The following is an 18,867-nucleotide window of genomic DNA, read 5'->3' as shown; positions in this document are numbered from 1 at the left end:
CAACTCTTCCCCTGCATTTTAGCAATCAACCAACATTCAAGTTGTAACATTTTATTCCTACCTCAAATTGAAAGTGAACTAGGATGTGAAATTCACAAGAGAAACTCTGAACTAAGTTTCTAGGTAGGTGATAGCACGTGGTTAATTTCCTTCAAGAAAGCAAAAGGAACTCTTTCTTGTAGGAGTTTGCAACTGTTTTGCTGCTGTTGTTACTGGCTTTTTTTTTTGGGGGGGGGGTCGGGGAGAGGTGCATTTTAAATACACCTATCCTAGTAATAACAAAATCATTACTGTAATTAGTCTGCCAGTATTTGATCCCTAGCATTGCTAAAGGTGAAGCCCTAATGGAATTTGTATTTTTAAAACTTTTACCATATGATATTTCTGTTTTTTCCTAGGTGACAGTTCTCAAGTGTTCAAGAATCCTGAGTTATTGGGAGATGGATATAGAAAACGCCATTCACTTTTTGCATGTTCTAGATCTTTAAAATACTCTGGAAAAAAAAAAAAAACCAAAAACGTGTCATATACCTTATTAGGAATAGAAAAATCAAGAAGCCAGAACAGTGCCTTGCTCATACGCAGAGACTTAAACGTGGGCTAAACGGAATTGAAAAAGTCTGCCAAGTGGCACAGTAAGGTAACAACTGATCCTTAGGACCTAGAGCGGAGAGTATTATTAACCCGAGTCTTTTAACTTTTAAATTGTATGCCAATACAATAAGCTTCCTATGTTTTATTTTTCTGCATTTAAAATATTCTGAGAAGGGGTCCAGAAGCTTCAGACTGACAAAGGGGTTCATGACCCCACTTCTCCGCCCTGTTCCCTCCCAAAAAAGGTTAGGTACAACTTCCTTAGAAGGAGGCAATCTCTGATATAGAATATTAAATCCAAAGGACCAAAGAAAAAAGCCTGATATGCAAAATGTTTCCCCAATTAGAGTCATCTGACTAATATAGCAGCAAGTGTCTAGAGGCGATGTGGGAACTGGGGCTAGATTCCCAGGCTAGGAGATAAAAGAAAAAGAAGCAGGGGGTCCTAAAGGCTCAGTTTATCGCTCAAGAACGTGACCTTAAAGGTGCCCGGGATGGGCACGTGCTATCTGTCACGCGCCCCCACCCCGCCCCCATCCCGAGCCCCCGCAGAAAGGGGCTCCCCATCGGGGCGGCAGTGACCGTTTAACCGAAGACGGAAGTCCGGACGCGGGAGGTGGCAGTGGGGGTGGGGGTACGGTGAGTCGGGGTTCCCCAGGCCCCAAGGGAGGGAGCCCGAGCTCCACACCGCCCGAGGCAGCGGGCGGCTCCCCCACGCCCCAGACGTTCGCTGCTCGTAGCCTTAGGGAGGGCGGGAGATGTGGCCGTTGGACTACGGATCCCGGCCGGCTCCGCGCCGCGCCGCCTCTTGGGGTCGCCAAAGCGGGGAAAGCGCTGCAGGCTGGGACTCGTAGTCTGGCTGGCCTGGGGTAACCGGGAACCGCTCACTGCTCCGTCCCATGCATATTTCAGGCTGGGGGTTGGCTTCTGGTCGCCCTCCACGCCGGAAGGGGTGCTGGACAGAGGTTGCGGAAGGTGGGGGGGGGACGTCCCCGGGTGGGGGTGCACTAAGAGCCGGTGAAGGGGGGAGGGGGAGGCTCAGAGAAGGAGGCTGAGGCCGCAGCACGTGGGGGGGAGTTAGAGCGAAGGAACCAGGAAGCTACCGCGCGCCGCCCACCACCGCAGTGACGGGTTAACGCTTCCCCCGGTGGAGGGTGGGTCGGGGACCTCCTCCACGAGAGAGTCGCCCCTCCCCCAACCTCGCGTCGATCCTCGCTCCGCCCCATCCTCTGACGCATGCGCGGTGACCCCACCCCCTTGTCCTCTCCACCCCACCCCTCCCCACACCCGCAGCCGCCGCTACCGCCTCTCCCTCTCCTTTCTGCTTTTTCCTCCTCCTCTTTTTCTCTCCCCTCCTCCCCTTCATCTTCCTCTTCGTCCTCCCCCTCCTTCTGGACTGACGCTCGCGCCGGGCGCCGGCGTCAGACGCGCGGGGGCGGGGCGAGTACGACGCCGGGTATAAGTAGAGGGTGCGGGAGGCGGCGCGTCCCCTTCTCCCCGGCGGTTAGTGCTGTGAGTGCGGAGTGTGTGCTCCGGGCCCGGAACACACATTTATTATTAAAAAAATACAAAAAAATACAAAAAAATCTTTTAAAAAACCCACAAAAAAAATCATAAAAAATCCGCGTCTCCCCCGCCGGAGACTTTTATTTTTTTTCCTCTTTTATAAAATAACCCGGTGAAGCAGCCGAGACCGACCCGCCGCCCGCGGCCCCGCAGCAGCTCCGAGAGGGAACGAAGAGACAGGCCTTCCCCGCCGCCAGGACCACAGCCACCTCACGAGCCAGCCCCTGAGCAAGCAGCACCGGTAGCCGGCGGCGGATCGTACTCGTTCCGTGGCCGTTGAGTAGTTTTCGATTCCGGTTGATTTTTGTCCCTTTGCGCTTGCCCTCTCTCCCCTCCCCCCCAGCCCCCCGGCTCCAGACTCCGGCCCCCCACACTCCCTTACCTCTTCCCACGGAAAGTTCGCGGCTTGTGGCCCTTCGGGCGGCGGCGCCGAGATGAACCCCAGCGCCCCCAGCTACCCTATGGCCTCGCTCTACGTGGGGGATCTGCACCCCGATGTGACCGAGGCGATGCTCTACGAGAAGTTCAGCCCGGCCGGGCCCATCCTCTCCATCCGGGTCTGCAGGGACATGATCACCCGCCGCTCCCTGGGCTACGCCTATGTCAACTTCCAGCAGCCGGCGGACGGTGAGAGCCCGGGGCCGGGAGGGAAAGGGTCGGGGGCGTAGAGACCACGAGGGAGCCGAAGACCGGATGGGGGTGGGTCCGAGGGGACAGTCTGGGAGGGAAGCTTTTGGGTGTGTGGGGGAGAAAAATCGAAGGACGGCCAAGGTTTGGTGTCCCAAGTTGGGAAAAAGCCGCGTCGGGACTGGGCTGCTCCTGGAGCCATGTTCATACACACGCGGCACCCACACGCCCCCCGCCCCGAGCACTTCCTCCTTTGCGACCATTTTCTCGGCCGCAAAGCCACTTCCAAACTTTGATGACGCGTAGGTTTGGGGGTTGGGATCTTGTATTTCCCAAGCCCTCCCTCTAAGGCGTGGGTTTGCTGGTTTGGGGCGTTGGGCGCCGGCCCATTCCACAGCTGCCAGTGATGAGACTTCTCAGGTATATGGGGGACCTCTACCCTTGGGGAAGATGTTCATGCCAAAAAAGTCAGGTTGTGCCCCCCAATTACCACGTGTTGAACTCTGTAACCCTTAGGCCAGAGGCCTATCTCTGTTGAAATCCTCAAGAGAACTCTGGCCCTTGAAATCCAGTTACACTCTTGCCGGCATATAAAATGCCCATTGGAAAGTGTTGAGGTAGGGGGTGTAGTTGAGGAAAAACTGCCTCTGGATAATTCCCCTTCACCCCACCCTTACCCCTATTTGGCCTCTATTGACCATTGTAAATGCCAAAGTTCAAAACAATATACTTAAAATCCGAACTTGCTATTTAGAAATTTGCTCGATATTTGCTTTCTGTTTCACTTGATGTGACTTTGAGGTTTCTTCTGTGTTACAAAGTTTCATCGCTTAGTACTAAAATAACCATTACCTTCGAAGTATAGCGGGATTCTATTTTGATGTGAATTCTAGATGAGTATCCTGTTTAGTAAAAACTACTGGCTAGGGTCTAGAATCGAGATTGTATCAATAGTCAAAATTCATGATTTCTGGAATTAGAACATAAAGTATTGTGAATTCAAGGCAAAATTTATGTCTTGTTAACTTGACAGGAATCAATTTTTTCAAAACTCCATTTGATGATACATTATACTAAAGAGGAAAATTTTAAATTTCTCAACTTCGAAACTTTTAAGTTTAAGCTTTAGTTGTTGACTAACATTTTTAGTTAATTTCATTACCAGTTCTTGAACGGAAAATACCTATGTGAAATGGATGAGCATAATCTTTCTAAAATTTTAATTAGAATTTGTTCTTGTCATTTGTGCTATTGAAACTAACTGTAGATGATACTGAATGGTTTTTCCCAAGAGATTTTATTTTTCTGATTTTTTGATTTAAATCACTTTTTGTCAACTAATTGATGAAATGAATACAGTAATTTGGCTATCACTAATAACCAGAAAATATTAAGATGGGACCTGATTCATGCATTGGCTCATACATAAAGAGCTTAAACTTTAAAGTTTTAGAGAAAAATAAACTACTTTGTGCTTTGAAAAGTTGAGCTGTAGGTTACCATGGATACAGGGTTCTGTTTACATTACTGATCCTTTCTAGTAGTTAAAGAGCAGTACAGCAACCAATCAACAGAAAGCATTTCTCCTCTGGGACTATATTTTTATAATTTGTAGGCTTAGGGTCAATTTAAACAACTATTCAGAGGTGATTTTTTTTTTTTTTTTAGTCTACACACTACCTGATAGGATGGGCTTATATACACTAATATTTCTAAAGTAACCAGTTTCTAATAAATAGGAAGCGGTGACTCATTTAAAAGAAGTTCAAGCAAAGTCAGCTAAAACCAGGAGAAACTGAGTATGTGTGGCCAGTTGATAATGGGCTGGCTAGCTGATTTCCAAAACGTAAAAACTGGAACTTTCGTTTGCAGAAAAGTACCTGGGACGTCATGAAAAGTGGAAGTTTTTCATTCTTGTAGGGGGAAGGTGCTACTAATGATGGTCCTTTGGCCCTAGGGCTAAATATTTTTGTAACGTGAAGTATCCTGTAGTTATAATAGTCAATCTTTGCTAAGTCAAATCTTGACTGCAACCATAGCTATTAAGTTAAAGAATTGATAGCTATTTTTGTGTTAATTGTATCTGTCTAGCAAGCATCTGGGTTCAGTGATAATTATACCATAAAAAGTAGTATTTACATTGAGGGAGAGAGATTGTGGAATGTAACAAATATCAAAAATTAAACTTGATCATCTGATTATTTGGAAAAATCGGGATAAATTGTGGCTATTTGGTAAAAGAATGAATATCTTGGATAATTAAGGAAGATATCAGTAATTTTAAATTTTTGTATTCATCTTTTCATGTGAATAATTGATTTCTGATATTTCATTTATCACACCACACTTTGAACAGATTAAAAGGTATTGACAGCTTCTTCCTTGCCTGATAATCACAAAGGTAATATTGACAACATTCTTCTGAGACCATTTTTAAGGTGTTAGGGCCTTTTTTCCCTCAGAATACATAAACTTGAAAACACGTTAGAACATAAAAGATAATCTGATTATTTTCTTCCCACAGCTGAACGGGCATTGGATACAATGAATTTTGATGTCATTAAGGGCAAGCCAGTGCGTATCATGTGGTCTCAACGTGATCCATCACTACGTAAAAGTGGTGTGGGCAATATATTCATCAAAAATTTGGATAAATCCATTGATAATAAAGCATTGTATGATACATTTTCTGCTTTTGGAAACATCCTTTCTTGTAAGGTAAGTTAAAACTTGAGTTAAAGAATATATTAGTCTGCAGTATTTAGTCATTCTTGGATGAGGAAAATCACAAAAGAGATCAGAATATAATACTTAGAAACTACTAAGCAAATAATAACTTTAGTAACAAATGATAATACATTTTTAGGTGGTATGTGATGAAAATGGGTCAAAGGGCTATGGATTTGTACACTTTGAGACACAGGAAGCTGCTGAAAGAGCTATTGAAAAAATGAATGGAATGCTTCTTAATGATCGAAAAGTGTAAGTATATAGCCATCTTGATAGTTTTAATATATCTAACTTGTTGGGACCATCTAGTTGGTGGTACAAGTGCTAAAGAAATAGTCTGAAGTCATCTTGAGTGACTTCTGGATATCACCTAATCTCTGGAATTCAAAATTTTGGATGATAAGAACAAATATTAAAAGTACTTACTGTGTACAATAAATTATGGGTCCAAACATAAATAAATGTAAAGTTCCTGTCACCAAGGAGTTTATAGTCTATTGATGATAATATAATTTTAAATATTTACTTTAAATGTTAATACAAATAGTCAGGAAAAATTGTGGGGAATAAATGCAGAATTTGAAATTGAGCAAAAAATTAAAGGAGGAATGTATAAAGTTGTTTGTAAGGTAGTGATCCTTGGCGATAGAAATTTTGATTAATTTTCTTAAATGTTTCCAATGATTTTTAAAGATCACAAAGTAGATAAATGTTTGAAACAAAACTAGTAAGGGGAGTGATTTAAATGAAAAAATTTTCACATTTTTATCTAAATAATGAAGCCCTTTAAATTGTAAATCTTAAATGCCCAAAACTCAGGTTTTAGTCTGACATGTCATTCATTAGCTTAGGAAAAGGAACATGATTTTGTAGCATTCTTCTTTTTCTGAAGATGACCTTGATCTTAAGACCAAAGTCAATATCTTGATTAGGATACAAAAAGGAAAACAAAGGTAGATTTTATTTGTGGACACTGAAAGGTCTGTTTCAAAATAATGCCATAAGAAAATTCTATGCATTAAAGTTTGGATTAAGAAGATTACTCATGAAAAATGAGAATAAGACCTAAATACCATACATAAATTGGACACCGCTGGGATTTTTATGCTTGTGGATAAATGAAATAAAATCCTGGGTTCTTTGTTGCTACAAGTGGCCAGCAATTAGCCACTTTATTACCACAAGGATGAAAAGCAATGAAATTACCAGGTATTTTTATTTAGGTTACAAGTGAAAATGTTTAAAAATTGAAAGCATCATTCACTGATTTTTTTATTTAAAAAAACAAGTGACTCTGGGTGATGGAGGTAGGCAAATGGAATATCTGCAATATAATGTTAACATTAAGAAATGAGATACAGTGAGTAGAATGTTGATCCAGGAGTCAGGAAGACCTACATTCACATTTAGCCTCAGATTTGTAATAGTTCATTTGACATTCCTGGGCAAGTCTTGACCTTAATTGAGGAAAGTGGGCTAATAGCATCTACTTCTCAAGCTGTATCAGTAGGTACATTTGTAAAAAGTGCTTTAACATTGCTGGAATTTAGTAGGCACTACATAAATATTTTTTTCCCTTACTAAAAGTCAAACATTTAAGCTTGCTGATCATTGTGCTATTAGGGATACAAAAGAAAGGTAAAACATTCAGAAGTCTGAGCTCTGTTGAAGGCATTATAGGTACTAAAAATCTAAAAAGTGATTTTGTTACTAGTAAAAAGTCCGTGAGATAGCACTACTGTACAATTCTTAGGATTAATGTTGCGTTTCCTAAAATATGGCTTCAGAGCATTTGGTGGGGTGGTGGGGAAAGGAAAGATTGGACACAGATTGTAGAAATGTCCACATGTAAATATTTTGTGTTTTAGGTTTAATATCTTATAGGAAAATGTTGCTAATGGAAGTCAGCAGGAATCCTATTCTTGTCTTCCCTTCTCTCCTCCCTGCCCCCTTAAAATGAAATTGACTTGACACTAGTTTGCCTCAAACTTTATTCAATTGTGTCTGAGCCTATTTGGGGTTTCCTTACTAGAGATACTGGAGTGTTCTGCCAATTCCTTCTCCAACTTACTTTACAGATGAGAAAACTGAGGAGTACAAAGTTAAATGACCTGCCCAAGGTCATGTATCTAGTGAGTGTCTGAAGCTGGATTTGTCTTCCTAACTCTCCTACTTTTATCCATTGCATCACTTAGTAATCTCTAGAGACTACAATAATTTTCAAAATTGCCAAAAATCATTATAAAATCAAGCCAGCTTTCTCCTGAACTAAAAGGGGAAAAAATCACCCAAAAAACTAATATTAGTCTTTGTTTCTGTAATTAGCTTTGTCGGTCGATTTAAGTCCCGTAAAGAAAGAGAAGCAGAACTTGGAGCTAGAGCAAAAGAGTTCACCAATGTTTACATCAAAAATTTTGGTGAGGACATGGATGATGAAAGACTTAAGGAGCTCTTTGGCAAGTTTGGTAATGTCTCTGTTATATTTCTTTACATTTGTAAAGTTCTAAGCCATAACTTTATATTTTTTGTTATAAGAAATTACATGGTGTGCTATATAGGTCTTAAATTTAAATTGTCAAATATTTTCTTTGTTTAAACTAACATTTCAGTCTACTGAAAAATCCATGTAAATGTGATTCTAATTCTGTTGACAATAATAGCAATACATTTTCCAGGTGATTAGAGCCAGCCAACTTAATAGGAAGTGTTCTCCAGTATTTTAAGTAGTTTAAGAAATATTTAAGCATTTTGAGATAACATTAAAGTTAGAAGTCATTGTTTACATGTTTGTTGTCCTAAATTTACAAAATCAGTGCTACAGATTTTGGGGTAGGTGAACAATGATATATTTTCCATAATTGCAAAAGATCTCTTGTGCCATGTTATCACATACTACTAATCCTCAAAAGCACAAACCATCTCAGCTTTTTTTAAACTTGTGTTTAAATAGAGGTTTTTTTTTTTTTTTTTTAAACTAGATATACATACCTAGAATGGTAGAGTAAATAAAGGACTGACACTGGAGTCAGAAACAGCTGATTTCAATTCTTGTCCCTGACACAAGCTGTCTCAGTGTATAAGGCATAGCAATCTTTTGAGAACTTGAGGCAACCCTAAAGCTGTTAAGTGGCCTGTGGGTATATGGAGGTGGAAATTTTTCTTATACAGGCGAAAAGTTTATTGAAAATCATTTGTGTGGAAGAAAAGAGACTTAGTCTAAGGGAATGGTTGGATAAATTGGTTTATAAAAAACAACCACCTAGGTATACCAGTCCTATCAAACTTTGTAGCTTAAGGATACATCATATATAATTTATTTCAAGTTGGGTCAAGGTTTAACCAATTGTGATTTCATTTTCTTGTGTTCATAAAAACAGCATTTTCTATTTAAAGAAGAAATTTTTCTTCTGAAATCTGATGTGGAAGCCTTTCAAGGGGAATACCTATAAAAGACAAAAGAAAGGGCTTAGTAAACCTTTATAAAGGAAAAAATGTTGCTGGTTACAACTTAATGTAGCTTTTTATATATTAAAACTTCATGTGGTCTTTAATACTTTTTTCTCTTCTGATATATGTTGAATTTTGAAAAATTATTTACCAGCTTTTGAATTGTTGTGTTAAATTTTTCTTTTAAAGGACCTGCTTTAAGTGTAAAAGTAATGACTGATGAAAGTGGAAAATCCAAAGGTTTTGGCTTTGTGAGCTTTGAAAGACATGAAGATGCACAAAAAGTAAGGCTTTAATTTTCCCAAATTATGACTATCTTGTATGCAATTAGAGCACTAGTAGACTCTGAAAGAAAAAAAGGGCATTGTGGTATTTTAATCCTTATTGTGTTACCCAACTTAGAGAGTTGTTACATTTCCTGTATGTGTTTTACATAAAAAATGTAAAACATTTCATTTACATGAAAAAATTTTTGAAAAGTTTGTGATGCATATAAATTTGAAAGGTGTTTTGGTTTTTAAAGTACAAGCTTCAAAGTAGACCAATTGATTGGTTATTTTCCTAGTTTAATGGACTACCCTGTGGATCTAAATAGCTTTATCTTTTATGATCTTTAAGGCTGTAGATGAAATGAACGGGAAAGAACTAAATGGAAAACAAATTTATGTTGGCCGAGCTCAGAAAAAAGTGGAAAGACAGACAGAACTCAAGCGCAAATTTGAACAAATGAAACAGGATAGGATCACCAGATACCAGGTTTGTGGGGTTTTTTTCCTGTTATTTGACAAGAGTTATATTTTATAAGACCAGGGTGGAGAACATTGTTTGAGCCTAGAGGAAAAATGAGTACTTTGGTAAAAATAAATTTAGAATTGATAGTTTTAATTCCACTTATTTTTAAAAACTAAAACTGGGTGGAGGGAAGAAGGGGAAATGACCACTGAAATGCAGAATAGAGAATAAATAGACGTTGGAGAACTTTTGAAATTTTCCCAATAAAAGCATCTTAATGGCTTGACTAAGCATGGATATCCACTTTTGAATATCCTTAAGACTTTTCCATAATTACTATTAACTGTTTCTTTTTAGGGTGTTAACCTATATGTGAAAAATCTTGATGATGGTATTGATGATGAGCGTCTGAGAAAAGAATTCTCACCATTTGGTACAATCACTAGTGCAAAGGTAAAGCTTTGGATGTTAGATTTTCTAAATATTTTGGAAAATGTTCCTTTTTGAAAAGTGGCATTTCTTAGATATGTGTGTGTGTATATGTAGATGGATGAAGTGAATGTGTGTATATGTAGATGGATGAAGTGAATTATCTAAGCACCCATTACCAGCAGTAAACAGAGTCATACTAAATGTTCTTCAAGAAAATTTTCAAAAGCTGTTGTAATCAAGTTTTAAGGGTAACTGTAAATATATGATCAGTAAGCCTGCTGTTATTTTTGTTAAAAGTTAATCTGAACCTCACTTTTAATAGCCTCTAAGAAATGATATTAAACACCTGGGGATACTGAAAAGGGTCCCCCCCCCAAAAAAAACCCCAAACCCTAAAAACATTCCTTGCTCTCGAACTCAATTAATGTACAAAAAGATATACACCAAATAAATTAAGAGTAAGAGAACAGCACAGGCAGTAAAAGGGGTGTTAGGAAGGGCATCTTATGGGAGGTGGGTTTTTTAGCTGAAGGAAGTCAGAAGCCAAAAGGAAAAACATTCCAGGGAAGCAGTGTCTGCACAGTGCATGGGGTGAGTGAAGTTTAAAGTTTGGAAAACAGGGGAGAGGGAGGTAAGATGGATAAATTATAAAGGATTTTAGCAAACAGGATACTATTTTTGATCCTAGAGGTGATTTCAACCTGGAGTTGAGAGAGACCAATGTCTTGGGAAAATTTATACTAGAGTAAGGCGAGATTTGAAACAGGATACCTAACCAGTGGACAGTCCGTGCATGAGGTGTCATGGTAGTCTCTGAGAAGAAGAGAATATTTTATGAAAATGACAGGAGATAGAAGGCTGGAGCTCAAATGGGGATAGTGCAGAGCACTTTGCAAATATTAAAGAATAATAAAGATTTGTCTATTTTGTAAAAGTAATAAGGATTTAAAGAATTTTCATTTATTGAAATAGTAATTTTTTTTTTAAGTTCTTTAACTCTACTTTTAGAACCCCTGATAGAGAAGTCTGATTCTGATAACTTTTTAAGATTTTGCCTCTGGGCCAATGGACCACATAGTTTGAATTTTTAGTTGTAAAATATAAATGAACTGACAATAGAGAACTTGGTGAGGACAGAAGTCATACTAATAGGGTATTGCAGGGAAGTAGTTATGAGTTCAGTAATGAAAGTTGAGATATTAGAAAGCATGATGGCCTACTCTATTTTGTGATATCATTTAAGGTACACTTTTTGATTATTTTTTTCACGAAGTGTAGAGTAAGTTTGTGTACTAGAGACAACACTTACTAGCCTTCATTCTACAATGAAAAAATTCACAGGTGTTTGTTTTCATATGTAAGTATGACTGCATCTCGAGCATTTTTTCTCTTAGCCCAGTATCTGGGTGCCTTGCTGTAAAAAGGGGAGTATCCATTGAAAGTTTAATAAATTTGCAAACCAGATTACCTTAAAGGCAGCCTGTGGTGATTTGTAAATTAAATGACAATTTCCTAACTTATGTGGGGATCTAAATTATAACTGTTAGATACTTTACCTTGTTTCGTGAGTATTTTGACATAAAACAATCAAATCTTTGTAACCATTAGAAGAAAAATAACTTGGTTTCGCCATATTCACGCTGATAGTTCGTTCCATCTGGAATTTGGAGTGTGGAAATAAATTGAAGTTGTCTTAGTAAATGTGGACAGATTTCATTGGTACTGAGAATAACAATGAAAAATAGATATATGGTGAAGAAAATACAGATAATTATGCTATTCCCTTCTCAACATTTAATTACTACTTCAATTTGTTAGTAATTGAGAGGAAGCAGATCATCTTGGGCTTTTCCCAGTTTGGGGAGCTTAGCTAAAAAGAGGAATGGGATGACTTAATTTTAGGTCTTCTCTTATTAGGCTAAAAGTTGCATGTAATAGAAAACAAGTTACTTGAAACATGTCTAGAATAAACCCCAATATGCAGTATTCAGGAATAATGTGACATTTCATTAGTTGGTTATTCCTAGGTGTGGTGAGATGAGCTTCTACAGTTTTCTAATTGTGGGGACTCTTTGAGGACAAGCATTCCCCCTTATTCAGGTGTTCCTTATTAGTTGATGGAGGAAGCAGCTCATCTTTGGTTTTCCCCATGTGGGGGCATTTAGAGAAAAATAAATTTAAATCAATCCCAAATAGTGTACTGGGCTAAATATACAATGCAGAATTCAATTAAGTTAATTGTGGAAATATTCTAAGAGTAAAGCCTAGTATGCTACTCATCATCCAGAAGTTCCTTGTATTTTATAACAAATCATTTAACTTAACATTCCCATAACTTGCTAGTTCAGTGACCATTGAAATGAGCAACTTGGTCTCTTTGAGTCCCAGTTTTATAATTAGAAAAATAAGGTTAAATACTTAGAATAATGAAGAAATGAGATAATGTGTGTAAAGTTATTTGTGCATGCTTGTTATTGCCTCTCTGGGATTGTGTTTAATTTCAGTGGTTTTTGTCTTTTCCCTCTTTGAACAAGGTGATGATGGAAGGTGGCCGCAGCAAAGGGTTTGGGTTTGTATGTTTCTCTTCGCCGGAGGAAGCCACCAAAGCAGTCACAGAAATGAATGGCAGAATTGTTGCCACTAAGCCATTGTATGTAGCTTTAGCCCAGCGCAAAGAGGAGCGGCAGGCTCACCTCACAAACCAGTATATGCAGAGAATGGCGAGCGTCAGAGCTGTGCCCAACCCTGTAATCAACCCCTATCAGCCTCCTTCAGGTTACTTCATGGCAGCTATTCCTCAGGTATGCTCTAGAGAAAAGATACCCACTTTATTTTTAAAATTAGCTTGATGTGTAGCATTTGACATGAAGATGTTTGATAATAAAATCATTAGTATGTATGCTGTATGTTTTGCTAAATATTTCAGTGAGAATATAATGGAAGTACTTGCTTAGGGGTGTGTAGAATCAGACATAAAGATATGATAGATGTAATTGGTTAATTTTTGTTCTACAGACTCAGAACCGTGCTGCATACTATCCTGCTAGCCAAATTGCTCAACTCAGACCAAGTCCTCGCTGGACTGCTCAGGGTGCCAGACCTCATCGTAAGCACTTCCCCTCCACCCATCTCTTCCCCCCCCCCCCCTTTTTTTAAAATATTGTATTTAGCAGTGGACATCATTAATTAAAAGATGCTCCTTCACAATAATCATGTGTTTAAGGATCCATGAAGTATAGTTGTCTTTAAGGAGTTTTAGTTTCATGAAAATCAGCATAACTTAATTTCAGTTTACTTTTAACTTCCTCTTCAAACTTGGTTTTAGTTCATTGAGTGGTCTTCAGAGGGGAGTATGAAAAAAGTATTGCTATAGTTAATTAGAATTTGGTTTTATAGTCCTTGTATGTATCCACATCTGTTCAAATGTGAGGTAAATGTGATTGAGTATTAAAATATGAGTAATATATGGCTGAATTTCTAAATTAAGCATTCCAGAATATGCCCGGTGCTATCCGCCCAGCAGCTCCTAGGCCGCCATTTAGTACAATGAGACCAGCTTCTTCACAGGTTCCACGAGTCATGTCAACACAACGTGTTGGTGAGTGTTAACATCTTTGGAATGTAATAAATAACCACAAAATTTTTTTTAAGATTAAATATTAAATGTTTAAAATCCTTTCCTCCTCCCTTCAGCAAACACATCAACTCAGACAATGGGTCCACGTCCTGCAGCTGCTGCAGCTGCAGCTACTCCTGCTGTCCGCACAGTTCCACAATATAAGTATGCTGCAGGTGTTCGCAATCCTCAACAGCATCTTAATGCACAACCACAGGTTACCATGCAGCAGGTATGGATTTAATTCTGATTATAAAAGGTGGCCATCCCGACAGGAACTGAAGGCAACAGCATAATAAAGCAGTTTGGGTGATTTAAAAAAAAGTTTATTAGCATCTGTCTCCATTTTTCAATAGCATGTAAAATGCAAGTTTTTTTTCCATAATAGATGAATAACATGGATAGAATTTTTTTAAAAAATAGAACGTTTGATTATTTCTTAGCTACAGAACTTAAGAGATAAAAAAACAGATGATGCTTAACAACCAATTGCTTTGTTTTCAGTCAGAGAACCAAGTCACTTCAGTTTCTTCTTTATCCTGACTATTTGATGTGCAGTTTAGCAAAATATTGGTGGAAACGTTTGCAGGAGTGAAGGAAAAAAAGGAAGTTTCAGGGGTTACTTTGGAATGGGCTGTGAGCCTTGGAAATTCTGTATTACCATTTTATTTCATATTCAAATAGCCTGATTACAATCTTCATTATGCCTTCATCTGTACTATTTTTCTTCTAGCCTGCTGTTCATGTGCAAGGTCAGGAACCTTTAACTGCTTCCATGTTGGCATCCGCCCCTCCTCAAGAGCAAAAGCAGATGTTGGGTATGTATTTGATCTTAGCTAATTCTGAGTTCTTCAGTTTCTTTAATTATTTTGATGGGGCTCATTTTTAATTGACAAATTCAGGGAGTTGGGGGCTAGAAATTAAAGCAATATAATTTTCAGGAAGAAATGAGATTATTTTTATTTTATTTTTGAGTACCTTGGTGGTAGCATCCCAAGGGTATTTTTAGGTAATTTGGACTGATCTGCCTCTTTTCTAATAAAGAGGAACTTTATTGCTTTTCTTAGACTAGGGGTTTGAGGTCATCATATCCAGTTTCCAGAAAGGGGAATTTGAACCAAAATGGAGAGGGGACAGCTGGATTGCTGAGTTTCTCCGAGACTTGAATTTTTCATCTAATATTATACAGTCTATTCATGGGAAAAACTGATGTACCCTGGAGTGACTAGATGAATTGTGAGTGGGTAATCTGGAATTTTCCTTTTTTTTTTTTAAATGAAAGAAACCATAGTCCTCTTACTAAAGCAGTTTTTCCTGTATTTTTCATAGGTAGAGTATACAAGCATTAATATTATAGTTCTGCTTTGCAGTTTTGCAAGGTGCCAACATAAAATAAGGACTTGAAAACTTTATTCACCCTACCCCCCCTAGGTGAACGGCTGTTTCCACTCATTCAGGCCATGCACCCTACCCTGGCTGGTAAAATCACTGGCATGTTGCTAGAAATTGACAACTCTGAGCTTCTTCATATGCTTGAGTCTCCCGAGTCTCTCCGCTCTAAGGTAATGTCAGGTTCTGACCTAGACCTATTTGAATGATTTTATTCAGGTCTTCACTAAAAGAAAATGAACAAGTAAATAAATATTCATAAGGGTTACACTTGAGAAGACCTATAAGATCCCCTTCAGTTCTGTAATTGTAAAATTCTATAGTTTATGTGTAGCCATTTTTAAGTTTCATGTTGGATTCAAAATCTGGTTACTCTATATTCTAGCATTCTCCCTATTATCACTAGAAATTTGCCCAATTTATTTATTAAGGTTTACAATCGTAAGTGATTGTCTTCCTTTCACTAAGGTTCTTCATTCCTTTATTGGGGTGCTCTCACAGGCCTTTCACAGAGCATGAACCCTGGAAGGAAGGTTCTACCAAGATATAATGCAAATCCCTTGATTTGCCATGCCTAGTTATGTCCTTAGGGGCCAGCCATGGCCAGTTCCCTCCACAATATGGAATTGGCATAGCCTAGGACAAGATAGGGTTACTCTAGATAGAACTTTTTGTCATCCCTGTATTTTTTGACTAATAATAGCCAACCCCCTTCGTTCTGATTGCATTAATTGGTTGTCTTCAGGTTGATGAAGCTGTAGCTGTACTGCAAGCTCACCAAGCTAAAGAAGCTGCCCAGAAAGCAGTTAACAGTGCCACTGGTGTTCCAACTGTTTAAGAGTAAGTACTTTGGAGGGGGAAAAAATGCAAGTTGATTTTCCTACTATCCTCAAAAGTTTTTACTAGATGGAGAGTTTAAAATACATTATGTAGCAAAATCTCTTTGCTTAATAATTACAAATTGCTGTGGGAAAGGAAAGCATGAAGGGCTGTCCCACATTCACTTATTTGACATGTTGTCAACCAGAAGAAACAAACTTGCCAAAGTCTTTGATACACACTTGCCAAACAAGTACTAGCAAATAGATGATTTTCTTTAGGATAGCGCTACCTACAAGACAATTTACTATATGGTAATGGTGGGTGGAAATTAAGGACCACCTAGGATAAAAGATGGCATTATTAACTGTTGTGGGTTGGTTGCAGGAACCAGCCATGCCACTTTTTGGGTACACATTCCATAAGTTGATGACCCCTGGCTTAGAATCTTGCCTGTTGCTAAAAAATAAAAAAAAAAAGGAAAGATAAACTTTTTTTTTTCTTAACTTACAGAAAGATCAGGGACCACGAAATGGAACCTCTGCTTCACCGAAGAAAAATATCTAAACATCGAAAAACTTAAATATTGTGAAAAAACATTGCAAAATATAAAATAAATAAAAAAAGGAAAGGAAACTTTGAACCTGATGTACCGAGCAAATGCCAGGTCTAGCAAACTTAATGCTAGTCCTAGATTACTTATTGATTTAAAAAGAAAAAACAAGAAAAAACAAAAAACCCAAAAAAATAGTAAAATATATAAAAACAAATTAATGTTTTATAGACCCGGGGGGAAAAGAATTTTCAGCACAGTACAAAAATTTAAAGCATTCCTTTCTTTAATTTTGTAATTCTTTACTGTGGAAAAGCTCAGAATATCACCACTGTTTTAGATAACAGAATTGATAGCTGAGCAAGGAAACGTAATTTGGATTATAAAATTCTTGCTTTAATAAAAATTCCTTAAACAGTGGACAATGACTTTTTATACTCTTTTCAGTCTCTCTATATTGGCATGCTTTAAAGTAGCTAGGGTCTTGAGTACTGAGCTGGAATTTAGCCAACATCATGTCTTTCAGTTGGAAAACCTATAAATTGCTTGTCAGCCTTCAGGTGTTAATACAATAGAGGTGAACAAATCTAATGTCCCTTTTTAAAGTTTCCCTTCAAAACAGGATAGAGTGGATCAGAATTGACAGATTAAAAAACATTTGTATAAAAATAGGTTCAGTTTGGGAAAAGTTATATTCGAAATTTCAGTTTTTGTGATTAACAAAGTGTTCAGATGGCAATCCAGTTTAACTGAGATCCTTTGAGAAAGGTTATTTTCCATTGTATTAAAAATAGAATTGAAACAAACTTTTCACAGAGCTTTTAGAGCTAGAAATTACATTATGATAGTCTTCAATCTTTAGATTTGATTGACTTTTACCTTGCCTATCTGGAATACAGTTTTACCTCACTATTAGCAGAAAAGGCTCAAGTAGCCAGAATGTTATAGAGCCCTTGCACTTTAAATCTGTTTACCTTTATGCCTTAACTTTATCCTGCTGGTCTCTAGATATTCTGACTTTATAGTAAGGTTTTTCATCCTAGAGATTTTTTTATCAACTGTTTTATGGACTTTTTCTCTTTTTAAAAGAGATTTATTGAACAGAACTCGGCGATTTAGAATCATTTAGTAAGCTTAATGGTTGGTGAAAGCCAGTTTGTGATGGATAGAGTATTTTGAGTTCTGGGGACAACTGAAACTCTGGCCCTGAGCAAGATACACTGAGACATATCTTAAGGCCTTCAGGCAGCTGATATAAATTGCAGAGCCAGCACAGGTGGTAATAGTCTACATTGGTTGGAAGGCATTCCTAAGTTTTTGTCTTAAACTCGCTGTAATAGCGCCAATTTAAAATTTTTTCCTACAGGTATAGCTCATTTTACTGAAAAGGAAAGTCTCTGGCTATGACTTCCTTATGATGGGTGGGTGCTATGAGTCTTGACTGTGGCAGGTCACTAGGTACCACAAGCACACTTTTAAAGGGTTAGTAGATCATAAAGACAGCCAGTAAGCCAGCACTCAGTGAAATACAAATATTCAATTATAATGTAGTTTGTGTCAAACTCAAAAAAGGGAAAGGGAGACAACAAACATACGGATCCCTAGAATTCTGCATATTTTCCAGTTCATTTTAATCTTAAAGCTGCAATGCAGTTTGAGTCCTGTAGAGACGTTTAAGTAATGCAGAAGGAACAAAGTTCTCTTATAACATGGAAGGAAAGTTAACTACCATCTCAGGAGACTACTGAACCAAATGGATAAAATTTTAAAGTGGTTCACTTCACTGACATTAAGAGGTTTGGAGAATTGTTGGGCTTCAGACAAGCAGTATGTATATTCTGCCCTTCCATTGATAAGTCCTTACAATTTGCTTCCCCCCCACGTTCCTTACAATACTATTTGATAACTAATATGTAACCTAAATTTTACTAAGGTAGTTTGTCAAAAAGATCAAAAGAAACACAAATAGCTTTTTCAAACCCTACAAAAACACTCAAAAGAAATGTTAAAATTTGTACATATGGAAAAAATTATTTTGCTGCTTTCACAGGCCTGAGGTCAGACTGCTTCAGGGATTGGAAATAAGAACTAGGTAACAGACCAAAAGTCAGTCTTTGGAAACCCAGTTTTTAAGTGATGTCAAAAATTCCTAAGAATTTCCATAGTGTAAAGTGAGCTTTATATCACTCGGTGACAAGTGATTTTAAGCAAATGATAACTGAGTCATTGAATTCTTGAAGATAATGTTACACGAATTAATTCCACAATAATTCTTTGAAGATGATGCTAGTATTAACCTATTTTATAAATGAATATACAAGGATCTAACTTGGATTATTAACCTTTTTTTGTTAAATCATGG

General features: G+C 38.1%; 1 protein-coding gene across 1 annotated transcript; it reads left to right on the top strand.

The window, feature by feature from the left end:
* The first annotated feature begins 1,954 nt into the window (after positions 1–1,954).
* Positions 1,955–16,930, top strand: PABPC1 (poly(A) binding protein cytoplasmic 1). Its single transcript, XM_051970934.1, has 15 exons — positions 1,955–2,787; positions 5,312–5,505; positions 5,654–5,769; positions 7,843–7,982; positions 9,154–9,248; positions 9,583–9,720; positions 10,054–10,149; positions 12,663–12,929; positions 13,144–13,234; positions 13,616–13,726; positions 13,822–13,976; positions 14,478–14,562; positions 15,176–15,306; positions 15,879–15,973; positions 16,466–16,930. The coding sequence occupies exons 1-14, from the start codon at positions 2,595–2,597 to the stop codon at positions 15,969–15,971; spliced, it is 1,905 nt and encodes a 634-aa protein (XP_051826894.1). The 5' UTR covers positions 1,955–2,594; the 3' UTR covers positions 15,972–15,973; positions 16,466–16,930.
* The last annotated feature ends 1,937 nt before the right edge of the window (positions 16,931–18,867 follow it).

The sequence above is a fragment of the Antechinus flavipes genome, chromosome 1 (genome assembly GCF_016432865.1).
Source record: "Antechinus flavipes isolate AdamAnt ecotype Samford, QLD, Australia chromosome 1, AdamAnt_v2, whole genome shotgun sequence".
In the NCBI taxonomy this organism is placed as follows: domain Eukaryota; kingdom Metazoa; phylum Chordata; class Mammalia; order Dasyuromorphia; family Dasyuridae; genus Antechinus; species Antechinus flavipes.
The sequence above is the reverse complement of the archived record's forward strand: the minus strand, read 5'-3'. Positions and strand labels throughout refer to the sequence as shown.

Bases quoted from the DNA above. Each gene is read 5' to 3' on its own strand.
- PABPC1 (XM_051970934.1), top strand. From the start codon at position 2,595: ATGAACCCCAGCGCCCCCAGCTACCCTATGGCCTCGCTCTACGTGGGG. The intron at 10,150-12,662 runs GTAAAGCTTTGG...TCTTTGAACAAG, and splicing joins GTACAATCACTAGTGCAAAG to GTGATGATGGAAGGTGGCCG. The intron at 14,563-15,175 runs GTATGTATTTGA...TACCCCCCCTAG, and splicing joins AGAGCAAAAGCAGATGTTGG to GTGAACGGCTGTTTCCACTC.